Source organism: Enoplosus armatus, chromosome 3 (assembly GCF_043641665.1).
Source record: "Enoplosus armatus isolate fEnoArm2 chromosome 3, fEnoArm2.hap1, whole genome shotgun sequence".
In the NCBI taxonomy this organism is placed as follows: Eukaryota; Metazoa; Chordata; class Actinopteri; order Centrarchiformes; family Enoplosidae; genus Enoplosus; species Enoplosus armatus.
In genome coordinates, this window is record NC_092182.1 from 10,660,575 (window position 1) to 10,687,239 (window position 26,665).

General features: G+C 41.1%; 2 protein-coding genes across 4 annotated transcripts in view; both read left to right on the forward strand.

The window, feature by feature from the left end:
- Positions 1 to 1,428: 1,428 nt before the first annotated feature.
- tmem183a (transmembrane protein 183A) lies at positions 1,429 to 5,106 on the forward strand. 2 transcript variants are annotated; one of them, XM_070902670.1, is made up of 8 exons: positions 1,429 to 1,519; positions 1,876 to 1,965; positions 2,068 to 2,238; positions 2,321 to 2,480; positions 2,965 to 3,145; positions 3,490 to 3,570; positions 3,698 to 3,853; positions 4,718 to 5,106. In XM_070902670.1, the coding sequence occupies exons 1-8, from the start codon at positions 1,456 to 1,458 to the stop codon at positions 4,901 to 4,903; spliced, it is 1,089 nt and encodes a 362-aa protein (XP_070758771.1). In that variant the 5' UTR covers positions 1,429 to 1,455; the 3' UTR covers positions 4,904 to 5,106. The 2 variants fall into 2 exon arrangements, with proteins under 2 accessions (XP_070758771.1, XP_070758772.1); XM_070902671.1 differs by lacking the exon at positions 1,876 to 1,965 and having other exon boundaries at positions 1,456 to 1,519.
- A 2,188-nt stretch (positions 5,107 to 7,294) lies between these two features.
- tfeb (transcription factor EB) overlaps positions 7,295 to 26,665 on the forward strand; it is a 30,866-nt gene continuing 11,495 nt past the window's right edge. For both annotated transcript variants that reach the window (XM_070902322.1, XM_070902321.1), the window contains exons 1-3: positions 7,295 to 7,481; positions 24,003 to 24,107; positions 24,534 to 24,713. In XM_070902322.1, coding sequence (XP_070758423.1) covers positions 24,078 to 24,107; positions 24,534 to 24,713 — 210 coding nt within the window. In that variant the 5' untranslated portion in view covers positions 7,295 to 7,481; positions 24,003 to 24,077. The remainder of the gene's footprint in view (positions 7,482 to 24,002; positions 24,108 to 24,533; positions 24,714 to 26,665) is intronic.

Genomic DNA, 26,665 nt, shown 5'->3' on the forward strand with positions numbered 1-26,665 from the left:
CTCAAAACACTAATTTTGCTTTAGTTTCATAGGAATTTTGCCCTGGGAGATGTGGCTCTCTGCAGTTGAGTTTTCAAGGTCTTGACAACAATGTTGTCAGCAGCCATTCTGGGATGCTGTGGTGGCCTGCAGCACTTTAACAAAATACTTACATAGGTCACTGAACACAGCACTGTGGATCTTTTTAGCATTATGACTCTTGGGTCTGATAACATTGTCCGCCATAAGCATTTCTTAAAATTTCTTTCTCCTCTGACCGATGGTTATTCTCTAATCTGCCTGGCTCAGGAATGTCGGGGCAGCTTTAATGGTGTGCATTAGCCACCTTATGAGAAGCAGAGTGACAAAGTATCTCCACTTTCTGTCACTTCCTGACATTGCTGTTGAGTGAGAAGTAGATGGGCAGATGAAATACGTGACACATCTCATGGCTCTTCAGTGAAGCCAGACGGGCAGCAGGCTCTGGAGGAAACCCCGAGAAACCTCTTTCTTCAAAGCCTACTGTTTCAGTGGACACCTGATTAATCAATCTGTGTTTACTGACAAATTATTTACTTCTTGATTGGTCTGCATTATTGAACCCTCACAGTCAGTTAATGCAATAGACATTTGATGAAAATTTAAATTTAAAACTGAACTAAATTTTAAAAAATGACAAACTATAAAAGATGACTGATCGATGTCTGACTGGACTTCTCATTTACAGACAGCTCCTTACATGATGCCATATGACATGATAGATAACAGAGCTCAAGTCAAGTCATAGCCATGAATCATTGAGCAATACAAAACAATTATTTATAAACTGCTCATTAAGCAATAGCTTAATATGCAATTAAGTTTGACCGGCACCTGCACATAAAAAGCGCCATATTAAACATCATGGTGAACTACATTGGCACATAATTTGAGATTTGAGACAAAGACCAGATTTCCAGACAATCTTTTTTTTTTATTTGGCATAAAAAACAACATCAAATGAATGAAGCACTGATAATAAAATGTTGTAATACACAATATTAACACCGAATCGAGAAATAAAATTATTTCTAATAGGAACGCCCAGGGTTAAGTATGAAGTATTCTGGAAAGTTGAGTTCCTGTACCTCCAAAACGTAGACAAGTAAAATAAAGTTTGAACTTGGAGATATTTTAATAAAAGCTATATTTGGCTGATAAAGTAATGCGGCAGACAGTTTTCTACACTTTTTATCACGAGCCATCGTTGAAATGTTCTAAACCGACAGATGGCAGTAAAGCCGCGGAGGAAAATAGACAACAACGATACTCTCGCGTTGCTTGCAGCGTTACGTCATTCCATGATGGCTGAAGATCCTGGCGGAACATTTTTCAATTTCTCTCTAATTTTTCTTTCTTTCTCCCTACCTCCGCTTGCCATAGAGACATGGCAGGACTCACGGGCCCGTTAAGCCCCCACAGATCATTGGTGTCGACATGCCCAAGAAAGGGAACCGAAAACGGCTGAAATTTAAGGCCGGGGACGTTTGTTCGGAATCAGGTAACGGTTACGTTACGTTTACATTAGCTAGCAAGCTAGCTCGCCCACTGCCAGCAGTCCATAGTCGGCTGGAATTTAAGTAGTTTCCCCTTCAATTTACAAGGTCGAATACGAAGTACTTGACTCAAATGTTGTACTACATTATAGTAAAAAATTAGTACTTGTTACGGCCACCTTTAGAGTTTGTTTTCTGGTACCGTTATTAGGTGAATGTAGCTAACGTCATGAACCTTTTGTTAAAGTCATGTAACAGACGGATTGTGTATGTACTGTCAGTAACGTTAGTGGTCATAGCAGAGGAAATATGACTTCTGAACAGTATAATTATTAGAACATATTCCTGTTTTTTTTCTTAGTGACCGTTGCTGATTATGCTGATGCCGACCCAGCCGTTGTGAAGTCAGGGAGGGTGAAGAAGGCTGTTGCAAATGCAGTTGAAAAAGAAGGTAACTTGTTTTTACTGTATATCAATTACTTGAGATTACTGTGTCCCTTGGCCATGTCTGGAAAGGTGATTTAGGTGCTTAACTTAACACTGCGTGTTTCAGTAAAATTACTCTGCGGCCTGGAAGCATCTCAGGGTGCTGTAGAGGAAGTCGTCTCTTCTGCAGCGAGTGTTAAAGCTGACGCTTTGGACAGCAGTGATGACCTAGACCCTGAGGAAGATGGAGAAAATGAAACTAAAGTGGCCCACAAGAAGAAAAACAAAAGGAGAAAAGGTAAAATTTGTTTTTAAGTATACCTGTTGAACAACAACCTTTCCAGGGTGTTGACTGTGATGTTTGCTTGCTGTCTTCACAGAAAGCAGTGAGAGCAGTGATGGCGGGGAGTATCCAGTGGATATTTGGTTAATGCTCGCCTCTTACATTCGGCCTGAGGATGTGTGCAAATTTGCTCTAATCTGTAGGAATGCCTGGACAGTCACTTGCACTGCAGCTTTTTGGACCAGGCTCTACAGAAGGTGAGGTGGTTTTATTGATCAACTGCATGTAGTCAGGGGTGAAAATAATGTAACAGAAAAGTGGAGTGCTGGTGTTTTTTCCCATCAATATTTTTGCACAAGAATGAAGTTCTCTGCTCGTCATGGTCCACTTTAACGAGGTTGATGTAGTCTGTGTAAGACTGATTTGCTGATTGACTCAAGAGACAGAGGTAGTGAAAGTGCTACTTGGAGTAAAACCTCTCTGTGCCCTCCATGCTTTCGCTTTTCTCAGTTTTTTTTAAACAATACAAAAAACAATACAAAGTGTCTTAGAATGAAATATACCATACAAGTTCATCATTTCTTGTTAAAATGAGGAACATATCCTTTTTTAGCAGTGTGTATGACGAGATAAAACGTTGTGAATGTTGTCCAACAAATGAGCAAATTAATGGAGTAAACTGATATTTTGTATAATTGACATGTTTTTCTTTCCCTCCAACCATCCGTCTCTCCTTCACAGACACTACAGGATTGATACTGACCTGCCATTTCGTCTCCAGCCTGACTCTATTGACAGGATGCGCTGTTTGCGGGCCTGTGTGATTCGCTCCCTTTTCCATTTGTATGAGCCATTCGACTTACGTATCTCTAAAATTCCTGCCCTGCCAGAATCCACACCCACAACTTTGCACAACTCCAAGGTGAATGAACTGATGTGCCATCAGATACCTAACTAAATTTTGTTTCTCTTTCTGATCTGTTAGTATTGGATGTGATTGGCTTGTAATTAAGAGCTTATGGCTAAAGTTCAGGGCTAAATGGACCTGTTGATAACCAGCTTTGTTATGTTCAAGCTATCCACGACCAGGGCTAGGCTGGTTAGGCTGAGTGGAGCCAGGTAGCTCAAAGAGAGCCAGACTAAGTTGAACGCTCTTCTTAATAGAGGCCCCTTGTGTAGTGTTTGGTTGGACTGGCTTGTTTTTTTTCCAAGACTCATTTCACTGTGGAAATGTCGATTTTATGTGCTTAATGCGTCCTGTTGCAGTGTTTACTGTTCTGGGTCAGAAAGGTGTCAGGGACTCGGCCAGAGGCGTTGTGGGAGTTCAACTTCAAGTTCATACAGCAGGTAAAAAAGGTTGTTTAAAACCAACTACACTTCTTTCCTAATATGAAAACCATTAACATAATAGCCTGTTGTTGTAGCTGCTGTCATGCTTATTTTTTCTGTATTTCTGTGATCATCTCCATCCCAGCAGGGACACGGTAAAAATGGTCGTGCCAAGTCCTTGCGCATGCCAAGACAATACGAAGATGTTCACACAAACCCAGACTCTGACTGCTATGTGCTTCAGGTCACCACCCTCAACTTCATCTTCACCCCTGTGGTCATGGGCATGACCCTCACCTTGGTTAGTAACAGATATTGGCTACTACTTCATATAGTAGACAGCACAGACTGTTCTTTTGCCTGTGTTACCCTGTAGCTGTAGCTGACCTGTGTTGGAAGTAATAAGTCATCAAAAAGGACATTTTTAACAGTTAAGGAGATTAATGTTGACCATTTACATTTTTTAATATTAATGATACAGTCTCCAACTCTGCTGCCAGTCCATGGGAACGCCATAGCTTAGTGATCCTAAAGATTAGGTAAAGCTTCCCATATTAGTAGGAAACTGTACAAACCATTTACAGTAAGAGCTGTGATTCTGATTCTCACAAAATGTTCAGTTAGTGTTGTTGAATCGGCTGTGTCAAGGTAGTGATGAGATCAGAGAGGACCAGAATGGAACCTTGCCCGGTGTCGGTGGCCGTAAGAATGTTTGAGCTCCTATCTGTTAGCTGTTCAAAAATAACTTCCTCTAAAACTTAAGAAATAAAAGGAAGCTTTGGTATTATAAAAGTTGGTGAGGTTTGAAATGTGATGGAACAAGACCAGAGATTGGCGAGGGGTTGACTTGCAAACAGTCATAGTTATAAGCTCTTTAGGAAGTCTGGTTGGGGTGACACCTAGGGAGCAGGAAGTCGTTTTTATATGATTAATATAATATATTTTAACAGTCTTTAAGAGTTTGTAGGGCCTCCAGAATCTCCCCACTTACTGGCAACATGTATGTTAAAGAGATGTTAACTCATGTATTTTTATTATTTTTGCCATTTGTCTGCTTTAACTTGAATACAATTTTTGATCATGAACTAATGCAAAAATGAACTGGTGCACCAAGTAACCGTAACTCCCCTCCTAATCCAAACTGGTCTGTCTTTCTTTGTCATAGTTCACAATGAACGTTAGCACAGACATGCGCCACCACCGCGTTCGTCTGCTGTTCCAGGACTCGCCGATCCAGCGGGGGAAGAAGAGGGGGGATCAGGGCGGGACCCAGGTGGTGTTGGATCCTGTACTCAGTGTGAGGCTCATGGACTGGTGGCATCCACAGTACCCCTCCTCAACCTACATATAGGAGTCCTGCCTCCTTAGCTTCCTCTACAGCAGAACATCACACCAAGAACCTTGCTGTTATGTCATCCCACTCACCAAACACATATATGATATTCGCTGATTCTGCAGAACCCTGGATTATGTTCAAAGACAAAGTTTTTTTACGTTCACATTTCGATCGTCTATGTTAGATGTTAAAGAAAACCAACACTGACTGGTCTGATAGATTGGATGACATGTTGCATCCACACCCTACTTGTAGTATTATTTAAACATCATAGTTCTTCCTGCATTGACACTGGATGTAAATCATGTATTGCAGAATTGTCCAGAATGAACATTATCTCTGGGCTTGTTATCCATGTATACAAATCTGCCACGTCCACATTGTGGCATTGGCAGTCCCTCTACTCTTTCAATTCTCCTTCAGTCTTTCTGAAAACATGGAGAAGTAGGGCTGGGTAATATGGAAAAGAAAAAATGTCATGATAAGCGGAAGATCATCATCTGAAATCAGTAATTGTTTTGATATGTTTCTATATGAAAAACTGCATCAAATTGTTTAGTAGTTTCTCACTTTGGACAGCAAAATAATGGAAACTAAGAGTTTCAGATGACATTCTCAAGAATTTTGGAAATAGTTCTGGTAGAAATCTAACTTAAAATTATTAAAGTGCATAATGTTTCACAAAATAGAAAATACTGTGATATGATCACAGGATAGTTGATAGATGATGAATGTTGATGTATTGCTCGGCCCTACAGATGTGGTAGAGAGGAATGTGTACATTTGGAGCTACCAGTTGCATTAAAAAGTCCGCCGTTATTTTACACAGACAACATACTTGCATGTTGAATCTACACGTGACACATTTCCTTGAAGAGTTTTTAAAACTTGTGGATTAACAGGGTGGAACATTTATACTGTCCTCCCTTGGTTTGTTTTTATGCTTACTTGAAAAGTTGCTCTAAAATATCTGGATTTTGCGTTGGTTTTGGTTTTGACAATGTTGCATCAGCAGATTATGATTATTCTTTTAAACCATGTTTTTTTTTCTTGATGTATTTAATTCAAGGCAGCCTCACTTAGTATTATGTGGATATTAATGACACTGCTCTGTACTGAAGGGGCCAAAGAGATGATTTACCTCAAACATCATCCACTCATTTGCTGATTTGGGCAGTGTTTCTTTTATTTCTTGTGTTTCTTGGCTAAAAACATCTTGATTTGTCTCCTTGCTGACTATGTGAGTGATGTCCCCTACTGCCTCATGTTGAACCTCAGTGTCAACTTTGAATGGCTCAAAGTGTTTTAAATGGTCTGTCTGAGTGTTGAATGTGAGCAGAATCGCACCAATCACATACTTGATTATGATGGGGAGAGAGCTACCATTTACATTGATGTATCCATCCATCAGACAAAATCATTTAACCTAGATTGATTTGCACTTATATTGTGAATAATCATTAGATTAACCACAGACAGTTTACACTTCTAGAAAAGAAACAATAGTTGATGACAGTACCCCATAGCAGAAGACAGCTGGATGTTCAGGTTAGCAGCAGTTTATTGTTTTAGTGGGTTTTCGTTTTTATCAGACAAGAGGTGCTTTGATAAATAATCTTACTGCACTGAAATAAAAACTGAAACTGCCCAATCAAAACGCCTCCAGTCTTCTGTCCTGAAATGTTGATTGTATTACCTTTGGTTTTGCTTCCCTCTTGTGGTCAAACTGGGTATTATCCTTGTTGGACAACCTGTTATGCTCCTCATAACTGAAGTTTGTTTTCTAGATGTCTTGGCTCCCAACCGTCACTGGATAATACAATGCCCTCTTTCACATCACTTTATATGTATGGATGCTTTTCATTAAATATGAGGAACACCTGTGCAATAAAGCTAATACATAAAAGCAACAAACTATGGCCAGGCTACCTCTTTAAAACAGTCTCCACAAACATTTTAACAACGTAGGCGAACTCAATTGTTGCGGGACTATTTAATGGATTCACATTGTATTGCACAGGGTTTTATGAATAGTATGCCCAACCCCTGCATCCTAACACTGAAACTTAATTGGGGCTAAACTAAATATGTCTTGAGTAAGTAAACAATATAGAAGTAGACTCAGAGAAGCGTCTCAATTGCAGATGATAAAACATCTCTCCCTTCAGTCGTGTTGGTCTTGGAAGTATTCCGGCTAAAGTTAGAGGACCTCTTAAAACTTCCTTTGCAGTCAACAGGCGTCACGTCATAGCCCGAAAATACCGGAGGGTCTGTCGAAGATACCAGAAAACTACATTTCCCACAAACCCCTGTGCGCTGTGCCATTGGTGGTGGCACAGGTGACCGCAGACGCTCCGAGTTGTGACAACATCTCGACGGTCAAAACGAAAACAAATTAGCCTCCGAAGTGGCAGGTTGTACACGCTGTAGCAGTGTGTGGAAATACACAGAAACTTCAAACCCTTTCTCTCCTTTTAAACGCAACCTTTTCTTCTGACAGTGCCTGGCAGGTTTGGTGTCAGAGCGCACGAGAGAAGTGGGCACGCACTTTTCCTGAACCTGCCTACTTCGTTCTGTCTGACCTTCAGATCGGGTAAGTGATATTTCACCAGAGCTACTGAAATGTAGCTTCTGCTTCCCCACCACTACCTCTGGAAACCCCGCGAGCAAGTTTTGAAGTGCGTATTTCTCGCTTAACGTGCAAAGTCTTGTGATTTATTGAGCTCGAAATGAGAAGGAGCCAACTTATTATTTGTCCTTAAGAAATATTAAAGGCAACACTGTCTTGTACTTCTTAAATAATGTTGCTAAATCATTGAAAACTAGTTAAAGATTTCTGCATTGTTTACGAGGCATTTAGCTGCATGCTTAGCCATGATACTTTATCCTTAAACTTTACATACAGGCTGCAAGTACTACAAATCATAGTGCACCATTCGTTACGATTTCGTCTCCAGCTCATGATAATGTTGTCAAAAATCTGAATATAGTAATTGTAGAAAGATTGAGACATCCATGAGCACATATTAAACTATAAAGAACAGAAGAGACAAAACATTGTCACAGGCTTATGTTTAGATGCCGTTTTCAAGTTTATTTTCTCAGATATTTCAGAGTGCTTTTAAAATAAAAATAAGGAGTAATTAAAAAGTAAAAATAATACAATAGTATGAAATAAAACAGCATTGAAATTCTGCTATTGGCCTTTCTGACGGAGACACTGGTACCACTTTGGGACCCACTGTGTTAGACCATAATGCATCACTTTCCCCTTTTTACTGTCATCAGTGAGTCTCTGCTGAGAGCTGCCCCTCTTGCCATTTATAAGCAGTAGCCAGGCCAGTATCAGTAACAACACCTCAGCCCCGGAGTATGCTGCTATGTATAAGCTGTGACTGTAAATTGTACAGACTGCAATACTCTGTCGCTTATTCAAGTACTTTGCTTTAGTCCTGCATGTTGCAAACACAGAAATAATGAAGGCACCATTGACTATTTATGCCCCCTTTGTCCTCTCTGCAGTGTGGGCTTTAATTACATACCCTGTGTTTATTATTAGTGTGCGTGCGTGTTGAATGAAGGGTACAGTCTGTTATGCCTGATGCTATCCAGTAATGCAATGTCAATGTTTTATTCCAATAATGACATTTGATTTGTACCTGAGATTTAGCTGTGATTGTATAAAGAACAACATGTTTTATCTTGTTTTGGTGTAGAATACCTAGAACTATTTGACCAAAAGTTGCTGCATAAAAGTGTGATTTTTGTATAGTAGTCCACCTAGAAATAATTATATTAGGTGTAGTCCTGATCACTTTTACCTTACCAAATTATTTACATGGTCAATGTAGGTTTGAGGATTTACAGCTTTCTGAGACTGAAGCTTTGTGGACTGACCAGACTGTGTTTTTAACTCCAGTTAAGGTCTAACTTTATCTCCTCCACGGCTAGTCTGTCTGAAGTCTTGCATGTCCCCCTTAGAGTAACACAGTGATACCGTATATGACACCAAGCAACTCCCTGACCCCTGACCTCTCCGTCTGTCCTCTGTGATCATCCATACTGTTCTCAGGAGAACACAATAAGGTTCAAAGGTCAGAGCACAATGGTCTCAATAGGTATTTTTTCAAGCTTCTGCTTACATCCATGACTTGTCCACTTTCATTCTTAGTGTATTTCTAAGAAATTAGAAATTTCCCTTCAGACATTGACATTAGAGCTCATCCAGCGGTGGCCATGTTGTGTTATGAAACACTGATGACAGCTCATTAAGTAAGTTACCAGAAATAGAAAATCTCAGTGCTCAGCTATCCTAATAAACTATGTGTATGATTATTTATGGCACAGATTGAAGAAGAAGGTGGATTTTAAGGAAATCCAGCCATAGTAAACTACAGGAAAACCTTATGTAGAGTAATATTACAGTAACAATCAACAATTCATAATCTTTTAAATGACAGTGGGAAGGTAGAAATGTGTTTTTAAGCTAAGGTGTTCCTTTTTAATTCTGCTTTGCCTTCAATCACCTCCAGTAAAATGAGTTTTGCAGGGAAGTTGCACAGGGTGACTGAGGTCAGTCAACCACACTGGCAATCTGGGTTTCTTGGTGACACATGTATTTTCCTGGATTTTAATATAAAAGACAGACAGAAATGTGATACTGAAGGAGAACGTCCACCGCTTTGTTGTTTACTGTTAATGAGACACACAGACACAGATGGACATTCACATGCATGGGGGCAGGTTCAGCAGCAGGTCTGAGAAAATGAGACCTGCATTTACGTATGTGAACACACGCAAACGCTCAGTGAATGTGTTGTTGATGCGTGTTTAGGCCGTACTACGGGAGAACTTTTCCATGTAACATTGATGCAGGATTGCAGCATGTGAGTTAGTTAAACAACAGTTATGTCATCGCACGGTTTAAACCTGAATGACTGTTCTCCTAGAAAGACCTCTCACTGTCTCTGTTTGGTCTGTCTCTGTTTTTCACCGTCTTTATCTGCCTCCTCCTCCTCCTCATTTCTGTGAATCCATGAATGAATGAAAACATTTCCATTGTGTAACCAGATCAAAAAGACAGATCAACTGTGCAGCGACACTGGCACACAGTTTAGCTGTAACTGTCACACTAATGCAATGCTACCACATATCAATAAGCCAATTCAATTGAATTATTGTTTTATAATTTTATCACGCGCCTCTCTGCGTGTTTATATAATGTTCCTAAGAATACTTCTGAACTAACATCCTGTATAGAAATAATAATCATAGAAGATTACTGTAGATATCCGCTGCCTGCTACATAACACAGTATCAGAGAATCTTTACAGATAAGATACAAGTTGGATGTAATAACCAGTTCTCTAAGAGGAAAATATATGCAAGGTGTTTGTGTAGCTCCTGCACGGCCCTCACTCCATCTCTCATTGCCAACACAGTGGAGGCACAGCTGAGAGTGGGACAGATGCATGTAGAGGAGTCAGTGGGGTTATGGAGTGCACACAGTATGAAGGGTCAGGGGTTAGTTAACATACTGAGCTGTGAGGTCACTGTCAGCAAGGTCAGAGGTGACTGGTCAGTATGTAGAGCAGTGGTGACGCCTGACAGACTGATCGCACAGTGGCAACCTGCTCAGATGGCCAGCAGAGTCGAGTTTCAAACACTTAAACCTCACAGGAGAGGTGACCCCTTTTGACTAAATAATATGCTAATCCTGGTATTGGAGCAGGTCTGTGTTTGAATGTGTGACACATACGATCTGATCACCTTGTCACAAAAGTGCGCAAATTAGCACAAGCAATGCATCCTGTGTGCTGTGTGTATGGAAAAGTGTGTGTGTGGGTCATATTTTCAGCCTCATTGAACTCATGTCCGCTTGTAAGCGTTGGGGATGGGGTTAATTTTCTTCAGGTAAACAGAGAGCAGCAACACACACACACACACACACACACACACACACACACACACACACACACACACACTCTAACACTAACCAGGCTCAATGGATGTACTCTAGTGTGAAAGAGCATCAGGTGTGTGTAAACACAGCTTCATCCGTATGCCATATGGACAGATGTCCCATGACCTGGACAGTTTTCTTGCCGTTTCGTGACTCAACCAGGAAAAGGCTGAATGAGGAACTGTCTGGTGTACTTGGTGGATTTCCCTTAAATATACAAAAAGAACAAACAAATTACCATATAAGTTTGACACTAAAGGTCGGACTTTTTAAACCACAGGAATGACAGCTTGGCATGTGCTATGTGACAACATCACCCATGATCTATCAGAGGTGAGTGTGGGTGGGACGTTTTAGGGCATGTGCTGAATGTGTGACTCCACTTCCTCATCTTATCTCCATTCCACTGTTTCATATCCTCTTTTGACTGACAGACAGTAGTGACGGTCTTGCACAGTCTCTCTTTTTCTCTGTAAGAATGGCGTCTCAGCTGCATCTGTGAGCACACACTGCAGCTGTCCTGTTGTGTACGTTTGGACAATTTGCTTGTTAGTATGAACTGCAGGGGTCGTCTGTAGTTTGCAGCTCTCTCTCAGCGACTTCGGCTCTCTCAGGGGCCCACAATAGATTTCAAAGTTATATTTTTATCTCCTTTATAAAGATGTTAATAGAATTATTAAGACTTGCAGTTCCCAATCTAAGATTATGATGATATTGTAAACTTTTTGTCAGATCTCATTGTCTTAAAAGCTTGTTTTCCTCAAAACAAGCAAAATATATGAATCATATGAAGCAATCTCACTTGTTCCTCTTGCAGTTTCACTTCTTTTCTGTTGATGTATGTTGTAAAATATCTTGTCATAGTTTATTTGGTTCAAGAAAATTTGGATTTCAAGGCTCTATACAGCATTGAAGAATTTAAGATGGATGTTTTACCTGCTTATATTTTAACAGTCAGCATTGCTGTTGAAAGTCTGCAGTAACTGAACATTTCTTTCTTACTTGCTAGAAACTATGAACTCTGCAGCCTGCTTCCTTAATATTATACCCTCTGGGCTCCTCAAACAGGTTTTGTACAATGTAATTCCTAGTATTCTTTCAATTGCCAGTGGTTATGAACTAATGGCATATAAACAGAGGCTGTTTCTTTCGACAACAGTTTCAGTCTGGTTTTTAGGATTCACATAGAACAAAATCAGCAAATGAGGATGTTAAATGGCCCACTGAAGACTCATGACATGACTGTGCTAATATACTCATCTTGGATCTAATGTCTGCCTTTGATTTGGCAAAATATGACTTACTGGTTGTCTTCAGCATGTGGTTGTCATTAATGCCAGAGCCCTTGGACTGGTTTTCACCTCCTATTATGTCAATGGCTCACACAGGGCTCCGTCTTAGGTCACAGCTTTACAGGTTTCCTCTCGATCATTCAGAAATATACAATATTCCCTTTCAATTATGTTGATGACACTTAGCTTTCAGTTCAGAATCAAATACAAGGTTCTACTGTTTGATTACATGATTCTTGATAGTCCTACATCCCCAAAGTTTCCACAAATCCAACTTTCTGTCACTTTCAACTTTCTCTGTGTTTGCTTATTTTGTATTACACTCCACAGGTGTTTATGTTGTTAGATAGAACTAGTCTGAAACATGATGTCTTTGAGGGTCTCACTGCAGCAGCCCAGGAAGTAGTCTTTGTTGCCAAGTAGCATTCATGATCCATAATCAAATCAAGTTTTAGTACATAATGTTTATTGTATGTTATTTGAACAGAAAGATACATTTAAAGAAGGAGAAATGTAACCTTTTGCACTTTCAAAATCACTGGTTGCTCATATTTTTACAGATGTGACAGTAGTAAATTGGCTTTGATCAGTCTTGAATGTCATTATCTCTGGAGTGAAATCGCCTTCGAGGAGATTATCACTTATTTAAACCTGTGTGATATCACTGCTCAGCTGAAGAACTGAATGGACGCTCCCTCCTCAATCGATAGCATGTGCTCTTCTCATTTTAAAAGGGTTCTTATTTGCTGGGATTAGTAATGCTGAAAACCACAGCAATTTTGGTAGCAGCACTGTCTTCACTCTGCCCGAGTTTATTGACATTTTTATTGGATAATATCTTCCTACTCCCTGTTAGTGTTAGTCATAGTCCGTGGCAGAATCATCTGTAGTGGAAATTCAGTGATATACTGTATAAGGTTGTGTGTGTGTGCGTCTGTGTATAGAGACACGGCATTCCTTTGTCTGCACCCCATATTTGGTCAGACGACAAGAAATGGATGCTGACCTGTCACACACACACACACACACACACACACATACACACACACACACACACACACACACACACACAGGATGTTCTCTTGTAATCTTATTGATTATCAGCCTCTTGAACCTCCCTTGAACTCTTGCCATGTTTTCAATTGTTTCTGTCCTCCCTTTCTTGCCTCATCTTCGCTCACTCTTTCTCTCTCTGTAGTTCTTTCTCTCTCTGTAGTTCTTTCTCTCTCTTCCTCTTGAAAGCCTGAAGGGCTCAGAGGCATCCACATTCTTTATACTAGTGGTAATTAGTTTTCAACTTGTCTAGCCACTGAGAATGAAAGGAGGAGAAAGAGAGACAATGAGATTGAGAGGGAGTGGAAAGTTTCGTAACGATCAGATTTTGGTTTTGTGACTGCCGTAGTGAAATTAATTTTGTGTGTGTGTGTGTGTACCTTATCTCACATCTCATCTCCCAAATGCCTTCCATTCCTTCTCACTGTACATGGTGACTCTCACCCATGCAAAAAGAAATGCTGTGCGGCTGGTTACTGCACTACTCCTTCTCACACTCATAGATCCCCACTTTTGTTTACTCAGAATTAATAACTGTTCATTTATTTGCTCCAAATAGGAAAAGGGTGCTCAAAAAATAAACATCTAGGGGCTTAGTGCACTGTGATTTTGCCATCCAGCCCGTATAATAAATATCAGCTCTATTTGTCTGTTTGTAAATCAACTACCATGCAAAGTTTGCCAAATTACTGAGGTACAATACAAAGATCCATTGGAATTAATATGTGGTTAATTGCATCAGGGTTGGCAGGTGACATTGTATCATAAACCACAAAAGCAGGCTTAATACTCATGACAACTTGAGGTCACCACGGGTCATATGATGTAACACTTATAGTATGAGGAAGTGTTTTTTTTAAATAAATTATCTCAGTAGAAAACAGGTCTTAGATAAGTGGATATTGCAAACAGCAGCATGTTTTAATCTCTGCTGGACCCACTGGTGGATACATACTTGCAAACTCACCGCTGTGTGGCCAAGGAAAGATACCAAATATTTAAGGCTGGTGTAGAGGATATATATGTGGTACAGATATATATCATATAGACAGACAAGATGTTTGAAAAGTTTATGTACAGATGTTTAAAAGGCTTAATTGTAGACCCATTGTCTGCGACCCTGGCTATAACTTGTCTGGTATATTGACAGCACTGTTTGTCCTACTTAACAGAGAGATAGCCCTAGGTGAGCATGGCTGGGTCAGACCTCACTCGGACATATCAACACAGTCATTCAACACTTTTGATAGAGCTACAATGATGGTCTTCTATGTTGTATTTGTTTACAACCTCTTTGCCACCATGGCGACGAAGAGAGTAAACGATGGGAAACTTGCCCCGCTGACCAGTAGAAGAGGGTCTTGGTTGGTGTGTTTTGCATGTGTGGACGTATGTGTGTGTTTGGGTCCTACCTCCTCCATAGGCCATTGTCAAAAGAGTACAAGGCTGTCTTGGTCAATGATTTCCCCTCCTACACATATGCCTTATGATTGGCCAGACTTGACAGGAATGCAGCTTTCCCCACCAATAAGCTGAGGGCCTGGAGGGGTCCTGCCCCTGGACCAAAATAACCCAGTAAATACACTGCGGGCACTATGAGAACTGGAGCTGGCCCACTGGTGAATGCTTTGTATACAAACAAGGGATGCTTGTCAGCCGGGTACTGCTGAACCATGCTGGCCAGTGTTCTCCTCTGTTGTGATAGGCACAACTAGCTGAGTGGCACTTTGATACCAGTGTTTGTGTTTCTGCATTCAGGAGTACAGGATGACGGGGTATAGAAGAGTATGGATGGAGGGGTGCTAATAGTCAGGTTACATACAGGGATTGAAGAAAGGCCCGAGTTTTATTACGCACATCACGCACAGAAGATCCATCAAACAAGCCGCATTCTGCATGTGTTTGTGTGGACATATGTGTGACAACCCGAGGCAGATGCGGATTGATTTGCTGATTGATTTTAAAGCTGGTCACTCTGTATTCTAGTTCGATGGGTTGAGTTTACAGGCTCAAAAACAGCAGAAGTCAGAGTCCTGTCACTTCATAAAGAGGTTTTGTCCTCTGAAACTTTAATCATGTTGCCTCTAGAAAACAAACATCCTCCTTATTTTGTACCTGTCTATGTACAACCGTTCCACATATTCTCAAGTGAAAATATTCTGTTTTTATTCATGATGTCACCACTAGGAGGCTCCTTTAATTGTCCTGTCAGCAAGTAGTTGTAATCCTACCTTCTGTTGTGTCTTTAATTTGTTGTCTGCATGTCTGTTATTGGAGGGATGTGCTTGTGTGTATTTGATTGAGAATGTTGAGACACTAATCTTTGTTTGTATGCGATTTTTGCATGTGCATACACAAAAACGAGTGCACAAGCATGGAGGAGAGGTGAGGGAGGAGTGATTCACGACGTGACTACTGTTTCTTGTAAACAAATCGTACAGCACTTTTTCAGAGGAAGTTTTATTTGAATCTGACCTCACTAGCCACAGTCACAAGGCTTGTACAGAACAGCCAAACACTGAGAAGTAAACCTATGGTCCTGTTGCTCCACTTTAGTTCCAAAATACAGTTTGTATGGGACTGAGCTTACGCTTCTCATCAGTGATCGTTAAAAGGATGTAGAAACACATTTTACAGAAGCTACTCAGATATGCTCTTGTTTTGTAGTATACACAGACAAGTTTAGCTTGTAAGTACAGAAATGTAAAGATGTCTTATATTGTTTTAATAGTGTAAGTTACAAAAATGTGTACTCGTGTTTTCTTTGTAGAAATTTTGTGCAATCGCCTGCGCAGTGACACAACTCATCAGTGATGTCTCTGAAATGTATTAAGATCCCTTTGCGGCAGTCATTAACTATCTGCTGTGATTCAGTGCTCTGCGGTTGCTTCATCTGGTTTTTGTGTAATTCCAACACCCTTTAAATAATCTCTTGAACAATGCAGTGACAATGACTTTCAGTAAATGATGAATGTATTTCTATGGAGCATATCTTTTTATTATGATAAGGGTTAGGGGTGTGATAAGTAATACCTGAATGGACACAGGTTATCTATGACAATATATATATAGTGTTGTTTCCTGTCCTCGGGATTGTGTATAGGCATGTTATCTATTAAGTCTTATTGCCAGGTTTGTGTGTGGCAGGGCGACAGTGTGTGGGAGTGCAATTAAAGAAGTAAACATGCTGGTTCACAGCCCTACAGCTCAAACAAACACATACACAATGACTTGGCAGAAAAAATAAGGAATTGATTCAAGGGATTATTGGTGTTTATGCACGCACATGTGTAGGCGTCACTATATGTAAATGCTGTACACTGCTTTAGGAAGGAGGCTGGACTGGAGGAGGAGTTCTACATTTGAGCGAAAGAGAGAAAAAAAGAGAGAGGGAGATGAGTTTACTGGACACAGGGCTCTCGTTGTTGCCCCAGACCACGGCATTCAGGCTAATTTAGGGGAAGAGGAGGAGAGTGTGTGAGGACGGGGACGAGGAGGAATGGGAAGCTGAGCTGGTGGTTGGAGAGAGGGAAGAAGGTGACTAATAGTGAGTGTCACTCAGCCTACTGTAATTCGGAGGGAGGAGTGGCGGCACAACCAGTGAACCGGTATATGAATGCACTAGTTGGTCGGGCCCAGCCAACAAACAACTGTCTCTGTCTCTGTCAGTAAGTGCGTGTGTTAACACGTGGAGGAGCAGATTTCTCTCTTGGATACACTATGTTGTGTTTGGGATAGTTGGAGATTTGCTGGTAAGAATCTAAGTTCATACATACTCTACTATATATTTCAGTGTTTCTCACTGTCTGGCTGTTGGATACAACACTGTCAATCTGAGCTCCTTTAATGCTGATCTGCTGTTTAATGAAATGAAACTGAAACATATCTGAACAGTTTTTGTCTTGTTAGTAACACACAGTTCCTTTTAAACTCAGACAGATGCAGTAGCAGCAACAGAAGCAGCATTGGTTAAATTGCTGTTGACAATAAAGTTATACATATTGTGTTTTAACCTTTCAAAAAAAGAAATAGGATCTAGAGTCATCGCTGCATTGTTTAGCAATGCAATAACTGTTTGTTACGTGCAGCCAAGTGGAGGCAGAATGTCAGAGAGATGGGACTGATTGTGTGTCAGTCTGGTGGGGAGACAATGAAAGTTACTGCATGAAATACAACAGTTCAATGCATCAATTTAAGAAATAAAAATGGTAAACTGAGATCAGAGTGTTAACAAATCTTTTGTGTTTGGAGTGCTGCTGTCCTAGTTCATAAGTGACTAGCAATACGCCGGCGTCAGGCTGACTGAAAGTACTGCATATCTCATGATCTGAGTGTGAATACCTGTATGTGCACGTGTTTCTGTTACTACATATTCTATGCTTGACGTTTGTGTGTGTGCACCACATGGTCTTGTATGTGTCTAACCAGTTTGTCCAGACAGGGAATAGCCTCACTGACTTCCGATTGTACAACATTTATTTTTCTTTGTAGGAGAAATGACTGTGGATATCAACAAAGTCTTTAGTCCTAGAAACTTTGGTGTGACATCCAGCTTTTGTTCTTTCCCTGGGTTTCCTGCAGAGGAAGTTGCTTCACCACTGACAAATCTAGGAGTTGTGAAAACTGATGGAAGGAAAGGGGAAGTGATGCATTGTGGTTATATTTGATGATGCTGGTCTGTTGTCTTTCCTGTATGTCATTATGTTGTCCTTTGATTAGATATGGCTGAAAGTGTGTCTGTGCTTATAACCTATTGTTGTCCTTTCCTCGCTGGTTTCACATCACTCTCTTCTCGATGATCTATGAAGCAGAGTGACCCGAGGAAAGCAGGGCTGAGTTGACAGATCCACACTGGACAAGGGTCTCTCTTGGTCGGCTATATATAGACTGTGTTTAGAAGGTGACAGGCATTGTGATTCACACGCAATGTTGATGAGTTACGGTGATTCATTCAGATGACCTTCAGAAAGTTGGTGGCTGAGCAGAAACCTTTTGCTTGTTGACGATAAAAAGAGGGTGCTGTGTTTTGAAGGTTTTACTGCACAACTCAGTTAGTCTTTGTATTATAGAAACCCTGCATGCTTGAACCTCTACTCATTTGAAAAACTGGAGGTGTTAAAACAGCTAGAAACTAGAGAGGAGAGTGTGAAAACCGCTCATTGCAAACGTGACACCATTGTGGCCAAGAATCAGCTGCAAACGAGCTGCAACGATTTACTGTAAACTAAACAACTGAATCAAAGGTGTCTCCTGCAACACAATCACAGAATTCAGCCTTAAAACAATTGCAAATATCCTCTTCACACCATTCAATGCGTCTTCATACTCAGGTCTAACCATGGTCTATTGCTTCCCTCGCTTCCGCCGGGGAAATTCTTCTCTTTTGTAAGGTCTTCAGTGTGTGTTGCACACCTGCTGCTTCCCCCTCTTTAACACTCCACTGCTCCTCCTCTGCAGTCACATATTTTTTGTAACAGCTATTGATTTCATCTGTCCATTTTTGCAATTTTACATTTCATAACCAGTCATCTTTTTTTCTTTGTTTTTGTCTGTCTTTGTTTTTTTTTTCTTTCACACCTCCATCGCCTTTCTCCATCTCTCGCTGCCCCATGACCTCCCTGCTGCAGATTGCATCCACATTCTCCAGCATCCAGACATGTAGACAGCAGCATAAGCAGAGCGTATTCCTCCTTGTGAACTCTTTTTCCTCTAACAGGTAATTGATCATGTGTCCTTATGTGTCTGTCTCTGTGCATTAATGTGCCTCTATGTATATAATACTGCAGAAGTCCACCCATTCAATGATTGAGGACCTACCCTGCATTAACACAGCAGGCAATCCTGATTTAAATAGAAATTAAAATCTTTATTTCTTGCATACACAACCCCTGTATGCTGTAACTAAATCTCTATCTGTTGTAATAAGTACAGATGTGAGGTGGTAACAGGAAGGTTTTTATATCTAAGGCAGAACAGAATATCCGTCCTGAGTGAAAATGATCTGACTGTCCGTCCGCCAGTCTGTCTGCATGCAGAATAGTTCGGTGTGTTCTGTCGCTAAGGGATACAGCTGTTTGTGTGTGAGAGTCCGAAGAGGAAGGGGTAAGGACCCCATACTTGCCATGCCAGCCCTGTCACATAATCCTACCAACCTTACTCGTTGAGTGTGTGTGTGGTGGCGGTGGTTAAGGAATATTGATAATGTTGGTCTGTTTACATGTTGTGAAAGAGTCTACTCAAAAGCCGACAGACGCTTTAGAGCAGTAATACACATGCACACATACAGTTTATGTACATGCCCACCTGCCTTCAAACACACACACAAAGATGCATGCAGATACATACACATGCACATACACATGCACATACACAAAACAAAAAAACACAGCGTGGCTCAGGGGAACAGGGTGTTCCTGAAAAGGAGAACAGAGAGCAGGGGGGGGGGTTATTTTAGTCATTAGAGCTGGCAGACAGATAGCTTAAAGCGGAAAGGGCGTGTGTGTCTTCGTGTGAGTGCGCATGTGTTTGTGCAGTGGTGGAAAGTGCACAGTGCAGTGTCACTAAGCGTTTAATAACCTGAATACTTAGTATCTCAAATCATTATCAATGGTTAAACAAAGGTTACAAAACGAGTTGTTTACAAAGAATGACTTAAACTTGCATGTCTTTACTGTGTCATGAGCAAGAATAGCTCTTGAACAGTATTGTTTTTGTGTCTCAGAGCCGGGCCTGGCCAGGCCACGTTAAACTCAGCTTGTGCTGTTTTTACATGACATGTCATGACATATCAAAAGATGTAAGCATTTGTGTGACCTTGAGGAATTTCTTTCTACTTTTACTCGCTGTGCAGAACTGCTGTGATCCCAACACGAAAATATTTCCTTTTGCTTCTGCACTTCCCAAAAAGACGTCCCACAGTCTTTTTCAATATGTCTGTAAATTGTCTTGCTGCTGTGGCAGCATACATGTGGATGCACACATGCTTTGTTGTGAGAGAGCACCTGTGTGTATGTGTGTATTACACATCCCACACTCAACTGCTCTATGTTGGCCGTGAAAAGGGCCTCTCTTGGCACTGCAGTCAGTTTTAAAAATACACACTCCACAAATTAACACCATGTCTCTGAGCACAGGTGCCATGGCCCCACACTGCCACCAAGTGTGTGTGTGTGTGTGTGTGTGTGTGTGTCTATGAATGTGTATGTGTTACACTTTGCAAATATATGTAAAGGAAGGAACCAAAGCTGTCTTCACAATATGCACAGCAAGTTTAATGTATTTTATGATTTGCACACTTCTGTGTATTGTGCTTATAGTTGGCATGTATGTTTGTGACTTATCTGTGGCACAATCCAGAGTTGACTTCTGACCCAGGCTTCCTCCGCTCTACATCCTCCTACTGGCTGTCAGTATTTGAAGTGAAGGGGCTGTGACATCACAGAGTTGGACACACAATGGCTGCTGTGTGCTCTTACTGCGTCACAGATGCCTGCTTACCCCAGTGGATGCCAGGCAATGGGAAGGCCCATGTGGGAGATCATGCTGCCTGGTAGCAGTGTGTCACCATATGATATCAGGAAGTGATATCCTGTCAGTGTGTGTGCATGTTTTACAGGACATATACATTATGTATCATGGCTTAGTCACCGTTGGAGGCTATATGATACATACAAAGTTAGGTAGTGTTATGTAAACATTGTAACCACTACATCTGGTGCCATAAGCAGTTTCATTTTGCAGGATTGGTGTATTTCGAATAGCAGTTTAAATTGATACTGGCCAATAAATTGCCGGATGATAACCTTTATTGTTCAAACAACCCATGGAGTAGCAGCTATGGGTAAGATGGCTAAGAGTTGAAACTTGACTGCATTGATATGAAGCTGAAATTCTACAGTTCAGGACAGTTAAATTAGCATGTATAGTACACACTTACTCACTATGGCTGTGGGTTTTGCATGTAAAGCCACAGGAATGTATTTATTGGGCCTATACAGTGGAGCATAATGTAATTAGCTTTGCTCTATTTGGTGCAAGTCAAATCAATTTTATTTATAAGAATAAATTTGTGTTTTTATTAGAATCACAAATTTGTTTCAAAGGGCCTTACAGTCTGTAAAGCATACAGGTCTATCCTTGGACCCTTGAAGCACAGAGCACATGTCCTCCTCTGGCTGGCATTCCTACCTTGCCGATTGAGTTTGGAGATGTAATCACCCCATTTGTCAGACTCTATAAATACGCTGTGCAGCATTCCACCACTGTGTGTATGTGTGAACACACTTGTTTGTTTGTCAGTGGAAGTACTAAGCACCTTGAAAGAGACGACTATTACTTCCACTTACTACAAGAGGGCCTGCCTCGAAAGCTCCAGATGTTTGCAGTAGGTACGAAAGTTGTTCCAACAGCATCAGTAGCTGTGAGTATTATTGGAGAAGCCCTGCTGTGATAAGTGCATTTCTTCTTCTGTGCTTTCTGTTTATGGAGATTGTTTTAGTCAGTTTTGGCAGTTTGGAGCTGCTGGTGTGGAGTCAGCTTGTCCTTGAGTTCAAGCTCTGGTACATGTTTGTGTTGGAATGTGTGTGTTTCAATTTGTATCTCTGCATGGGTGTGTGTTTCTCATGTGGGCCATCCAATGGGCACAAAGCGGGCAGTGTGTGCCCCCTCGGGTGCTGAAATGTACACTTCGGACAACAGGCGGCTTCAGTCCTCAATAGGAGCTGCCCTTCTTATTGTACCTCACGCACAATGAGCTTTTCTCTTTCTCTCTGTCTTTCTCTCTCTGTCTTTCTCTCTTTATGACCAAATACAGACAGTGTTTCTGATGAGAGACTGGAGGAATTGGATTCTGATTGGTTGTTTAGACCCTGATGTCCCTGTCACTGCTTTTCTGTGTCTAGTTGTCTCGCAACACATCAGCAGAGACATTAGAACAGAGTAGAAACCTGGCGCATGACAGGATTCATTACATCTCTGAGGGTCCAGACGAGCTTAGTCATTCAGGGGATGAACACAAATCATTGCAGAAGGGGAACTATCAGTCCTGGGACTCCCCACAGAGATTGTGCTTGTATGCATGTTTGTGAGTGTGTATGTGTGAGAGAAAAGTGTTGGAAAGGGTTTATGGGTATTCCCCACCATCATCCTGCTCACATGATCACCCAAGAGCAACAAGACCACATGACTCCCACATGACCTCTCCACCATTGTTGAGGAAGTACCTTGCGATTGACTCTGTATTTTTTTGGAGGGACAGAGTTGGGGGGCCAGAGAGCACTACTGCTAACTTCCTTCACCCCAGTGCCCTCTTTCCACCATGAGAATAGATGTGACACCACTTAATGGATGAAGTCAGGCCTACACAGAGAGACACAGTCAATCATACTAAGTGGTGTGCTCATTTAGAACTAAATTACGTCCTGTATCTCTGTTACTGTGATTTATTTATGACCACTTGATTATTTAGCACAATTGGTCTTTCCTTCTTTATTCTTTTTTGTCCTCTCCTTACTTGACTTAAAAAAATGAAATCCTTAAAGAATTGCAGGTTACTGCAGTCGTGGGATTTGTTGCTGTTATAGTTTGTGAAGCAAAGGTGGGTTTACTAAGGACCATTCAAGTATGAAAACAGTTGTGTGGTTGTGATGTGATGTGTGGTTTCTGGAATGGATCTTAAATTCAATCCAAGAGACAATTAAAAGCTATATAGATACATGAATAGACCAATCGTAGATAATACCTAATGAAATAATGACTAAACAGATATAACTTTAAAAAATGTACACTGTATTTTATGTTGGCAACTTTCTTGTTTGTAAAGATGATACATTTGAGAAGGTGGGCTTATTCTGTTAATTAAAAATGTTTTTGGGTCAACATTGCAAACGATAGTGATGCCTTGGCATGAAAGGCCTTGTGGTCTGTTTTTCATACATTTAATTACAAGACAGGCAGCACATGAGTACACTGCACATCCTTTAAACAGCCTGATTTATTCTAGAAGCAGTTCTTCAAGGCATCATACAAATAGAAAGAGACACTGTAGCAGTGAATGCTCCAAGGCATATATATACTTGGTAAACAGGATTAGGAGTCTTTGAAGAACAGTAGGAACATAGAGTACATGTGAGTGGAAGACAGGCGACTGATCCAGCTTACAGGCATACCTGTGAGTAGAGTGGCACCAGTGGAAAAGTCCAAGGTCTGACAGGTGGCTGTCAAATGAACACAAACAGAGATTTTGAAAATATGCTTGTTTGCTATCTTACCCAGAGTTAGATGAGAATCTGTCTCATCTCTGTGCAGACAATGATAGATCCAGAATGTATGAAGCCCAGTTTGAATGGATATAGTAGTGTCATAAGTAGCGTGAACTGAGGTTACTTTTTGTGATTGTTGTCTTGAAATAAGGAAGGGGATGCCCAAACTATATTTGAGAATCCATTTCACTGTAAAACAAGAGAAGTATAAAATAAAGAGCACCTAACCACAAAGACGCAGCTCAGTTAGCATATAAAAAAGTGTATCACAACATCGCACACTTCCCCTTCTCCTCTCACATCTCTCTTCCTTCACTAATGCAAACATTAACAACTACACATTGAATCAGGCTTCTCTTCAAAGACAGTTTGTCAGTTGAGTTAGATAGTGTTTACACTGCATCCACTTCTCGTTTAGGAAGGACCTCTGATAGAGATCTAACTTTAGCTGCAATTCCACCGTCCTTCTCTGTTTTTCTACTTGTTTTTTCACTTTCCTTCCTCTGGCCCAACTCTCACTTTTTCCTCCCTTCCTTTCTCCTCCACAGCTTCCTCAACCTCTCGGGCTGGACTGCGGTGCATTGACGTCGGCTCGCCCTCCCCTGCCCCCTCGCCCCCCAGCAATGGCCTCACGCATCGGCCTGCGGATGCAGGTACAACACAACTACCCTCCACCATCCAATATGCAGCAGATGCAAGCCTTTCATTAGCTATGGATGTCTGTTTGTAGTGTTGTTTGATCAAGTAGACACCGGAGATGACGGTGTTCTGGTCAATGTCAGAGCATTTTGAAGGGCATCTATATGCAGCAACTAGTTTTTCCACTGATAAATTTGGCCATGCTATTTGGCCCTTACATATTTTAATATATTTACTGTACATACTTTTCTTACGGGGTGATTTAATAGATGTGTGAGTCACCTGTTGTGCTCTGCTAACAAGCTGCCAGCTCTTCATGTCCGCTCCTGAAAAAGCAGAGGGGCAGAGAAAAGCCAAAAGCATCATCACCCATAGTCAGTTTATAGGTCAGAATGCTTTAATGAGCATTCCTGTAATTGTGTGTGTGTGTGTGTGTCCAGCTGATGCGAGACCAGCTGCAGCAAGAGGAGCAGCGTGAGAGGCAGCAGCTACAGCAGCAGCAGCAGAATGCAGCCCTGCAGTACATGCAGCATCGCATGGCTGGGCCACCTGCACCCACACCAGCCATCAGCACCCCACAGCATTACCAAAGCATGCAGGTCCCCGTGGAGATTCTTAAGGTCAGTAGGGCTGCAACAAATGATCATTTTCATTGTCAATGAACGTCTCATTTTTTCAACTGATTTCTTTTCGAATCAATTGCTCAATTAGCTGATACATTTTCAGAAAAAGGCGAAAATGTCCCAGAGCCCAGGGGGATGACTTTAGATTGCTTGTTTATCAAAAAGTAAAATATATTGAAATTTTTGATTTAAAGAAAAGAGAAAAGCAGCAAACCCTCACCTTTGAGAAGCTGTAACCAGCAAATGTTTGGCGTCACTGTGACCTCACAAAACACGTTTTTGGCCATGACTCAAGAATTGATGACCATATTTCACAGTTCGTTGGACACTGAATAGGTGACACTTTTGACTCAAAGGTCAAAGTTCATTGTGACCTTAATTTAACAATGAATTGGGCGATTCCAGATTTCACTCGCATGTTGACTGGGACGACACAATGACTAAACCATAACTAGCCCAGTACAGGCTTTTCTCCATCTCGTCCATTCTGCCTTTCACTTCCTGCCTCATTCTGAATTTTGAGCGTCATCTTAATCACGTGACTGCAAAGAACGTATAAGAGCGCACATAGCTAATCGTGATCCCATGAGTGAGTGAGTGAGTTTCACCTTCAGCTCATAGAGAGGCTTCACATCAAAAAATGCCAGGAGAAAACAAAAGTGCACAAAATGTGGTGCATGTATACTCTATAAGAATCCATCTTTACATAGTAATCAAGTACATGTACACCTGTTTAGCCAATACATCCATGATAATCCTTCATTAATTAGTTCAACAATGTATGTTCACTGGAATCATACATATGTATCATCAATATGGTGATAACTTCCATTTATCCAAAAATGACACTTTATACTTTTTTATTCAAATCCTTCCAAGTATTCACTATATGTATTATATGAGTCTGGACAGACTTGGATGTAGACTGCAACTTGACTGGTTGGCGATAATTCTTGTTTTAGACTTGGACTAGACTCCCGTTCAGTCTGAGTGTAGTAACTTCCGTTCAAAATGTAAATGACCAAAAAGACAAAAGCACTATACAGATCTCATTGAAGGGGGGGGGGGGGGGTTCAAAAGGACAAGGGGGCTGTGGCACATGCATTAATCCACTAATGTGTTGCTGAGAAGGAGACAGGACAGCAGGGTGCAGCGGAGCTGGTTAGGACTTCACTAGGCGTTGTGGCCTCTCGCAGCCACACGGGAAAATCAGGGACAGATTTTAAAAAAAGGCAGAGAGAAAAATGCGGTGGAGCAGCAAGCAGGTAGGGAGACAGAAGGGGGAGGAAGACAGGCAGATAAGAGTGGTTTGACATGTTGTGCGATAGGACAGACAGGAGCGATGTAGATAGTCTGAGTCAGACAGGGACAGATAAGGCTGAAGTGACATTTTGCCCGGTTCCTAAGATGCTTGTGTGTGTCCTTATCTTTGATGGTGTGTATTAGTGTGTGTATGGGTTTGTGCAATACTCCATTATGTGCGTGTGTTGCTTTATGGTATTTTGAACAGTAAATCTGTATAGTTTGTATGCAGTGGTAACTGTGTGGGGCAATTTGCTGTATCAACAAGTTTACTCTGTGTGCATGCATGTGTATGTGGGTGTTTAGAGTTGTCAGTGTCTTTCCTTTCATTTTGTAGATAAGGTGAGCTGTCTGTCCATCAGTCTCACAGAGCCTGTCATACCTCCTGCGTTGTGTTTCTTTGGACTTCATCTGTGCTGACAGAGCTGGGCCAAATAGTTATGACTGAATAGTTTTCCATCTGGCTCACGAGACCCAAGCACATTTAAAGCTGACAGCCCATCATGTGTGTTTATCCGAAGTGTCAAGATTTTTTTATAGAAACATGTTGGTACACACAGTAGCATGAAGGTGTAAAAACATCTATTTATTGAAAGGTTTCTGGTTCATTTGATATAATCCTGCTGTTGGTTATAAAACAGAGGGGG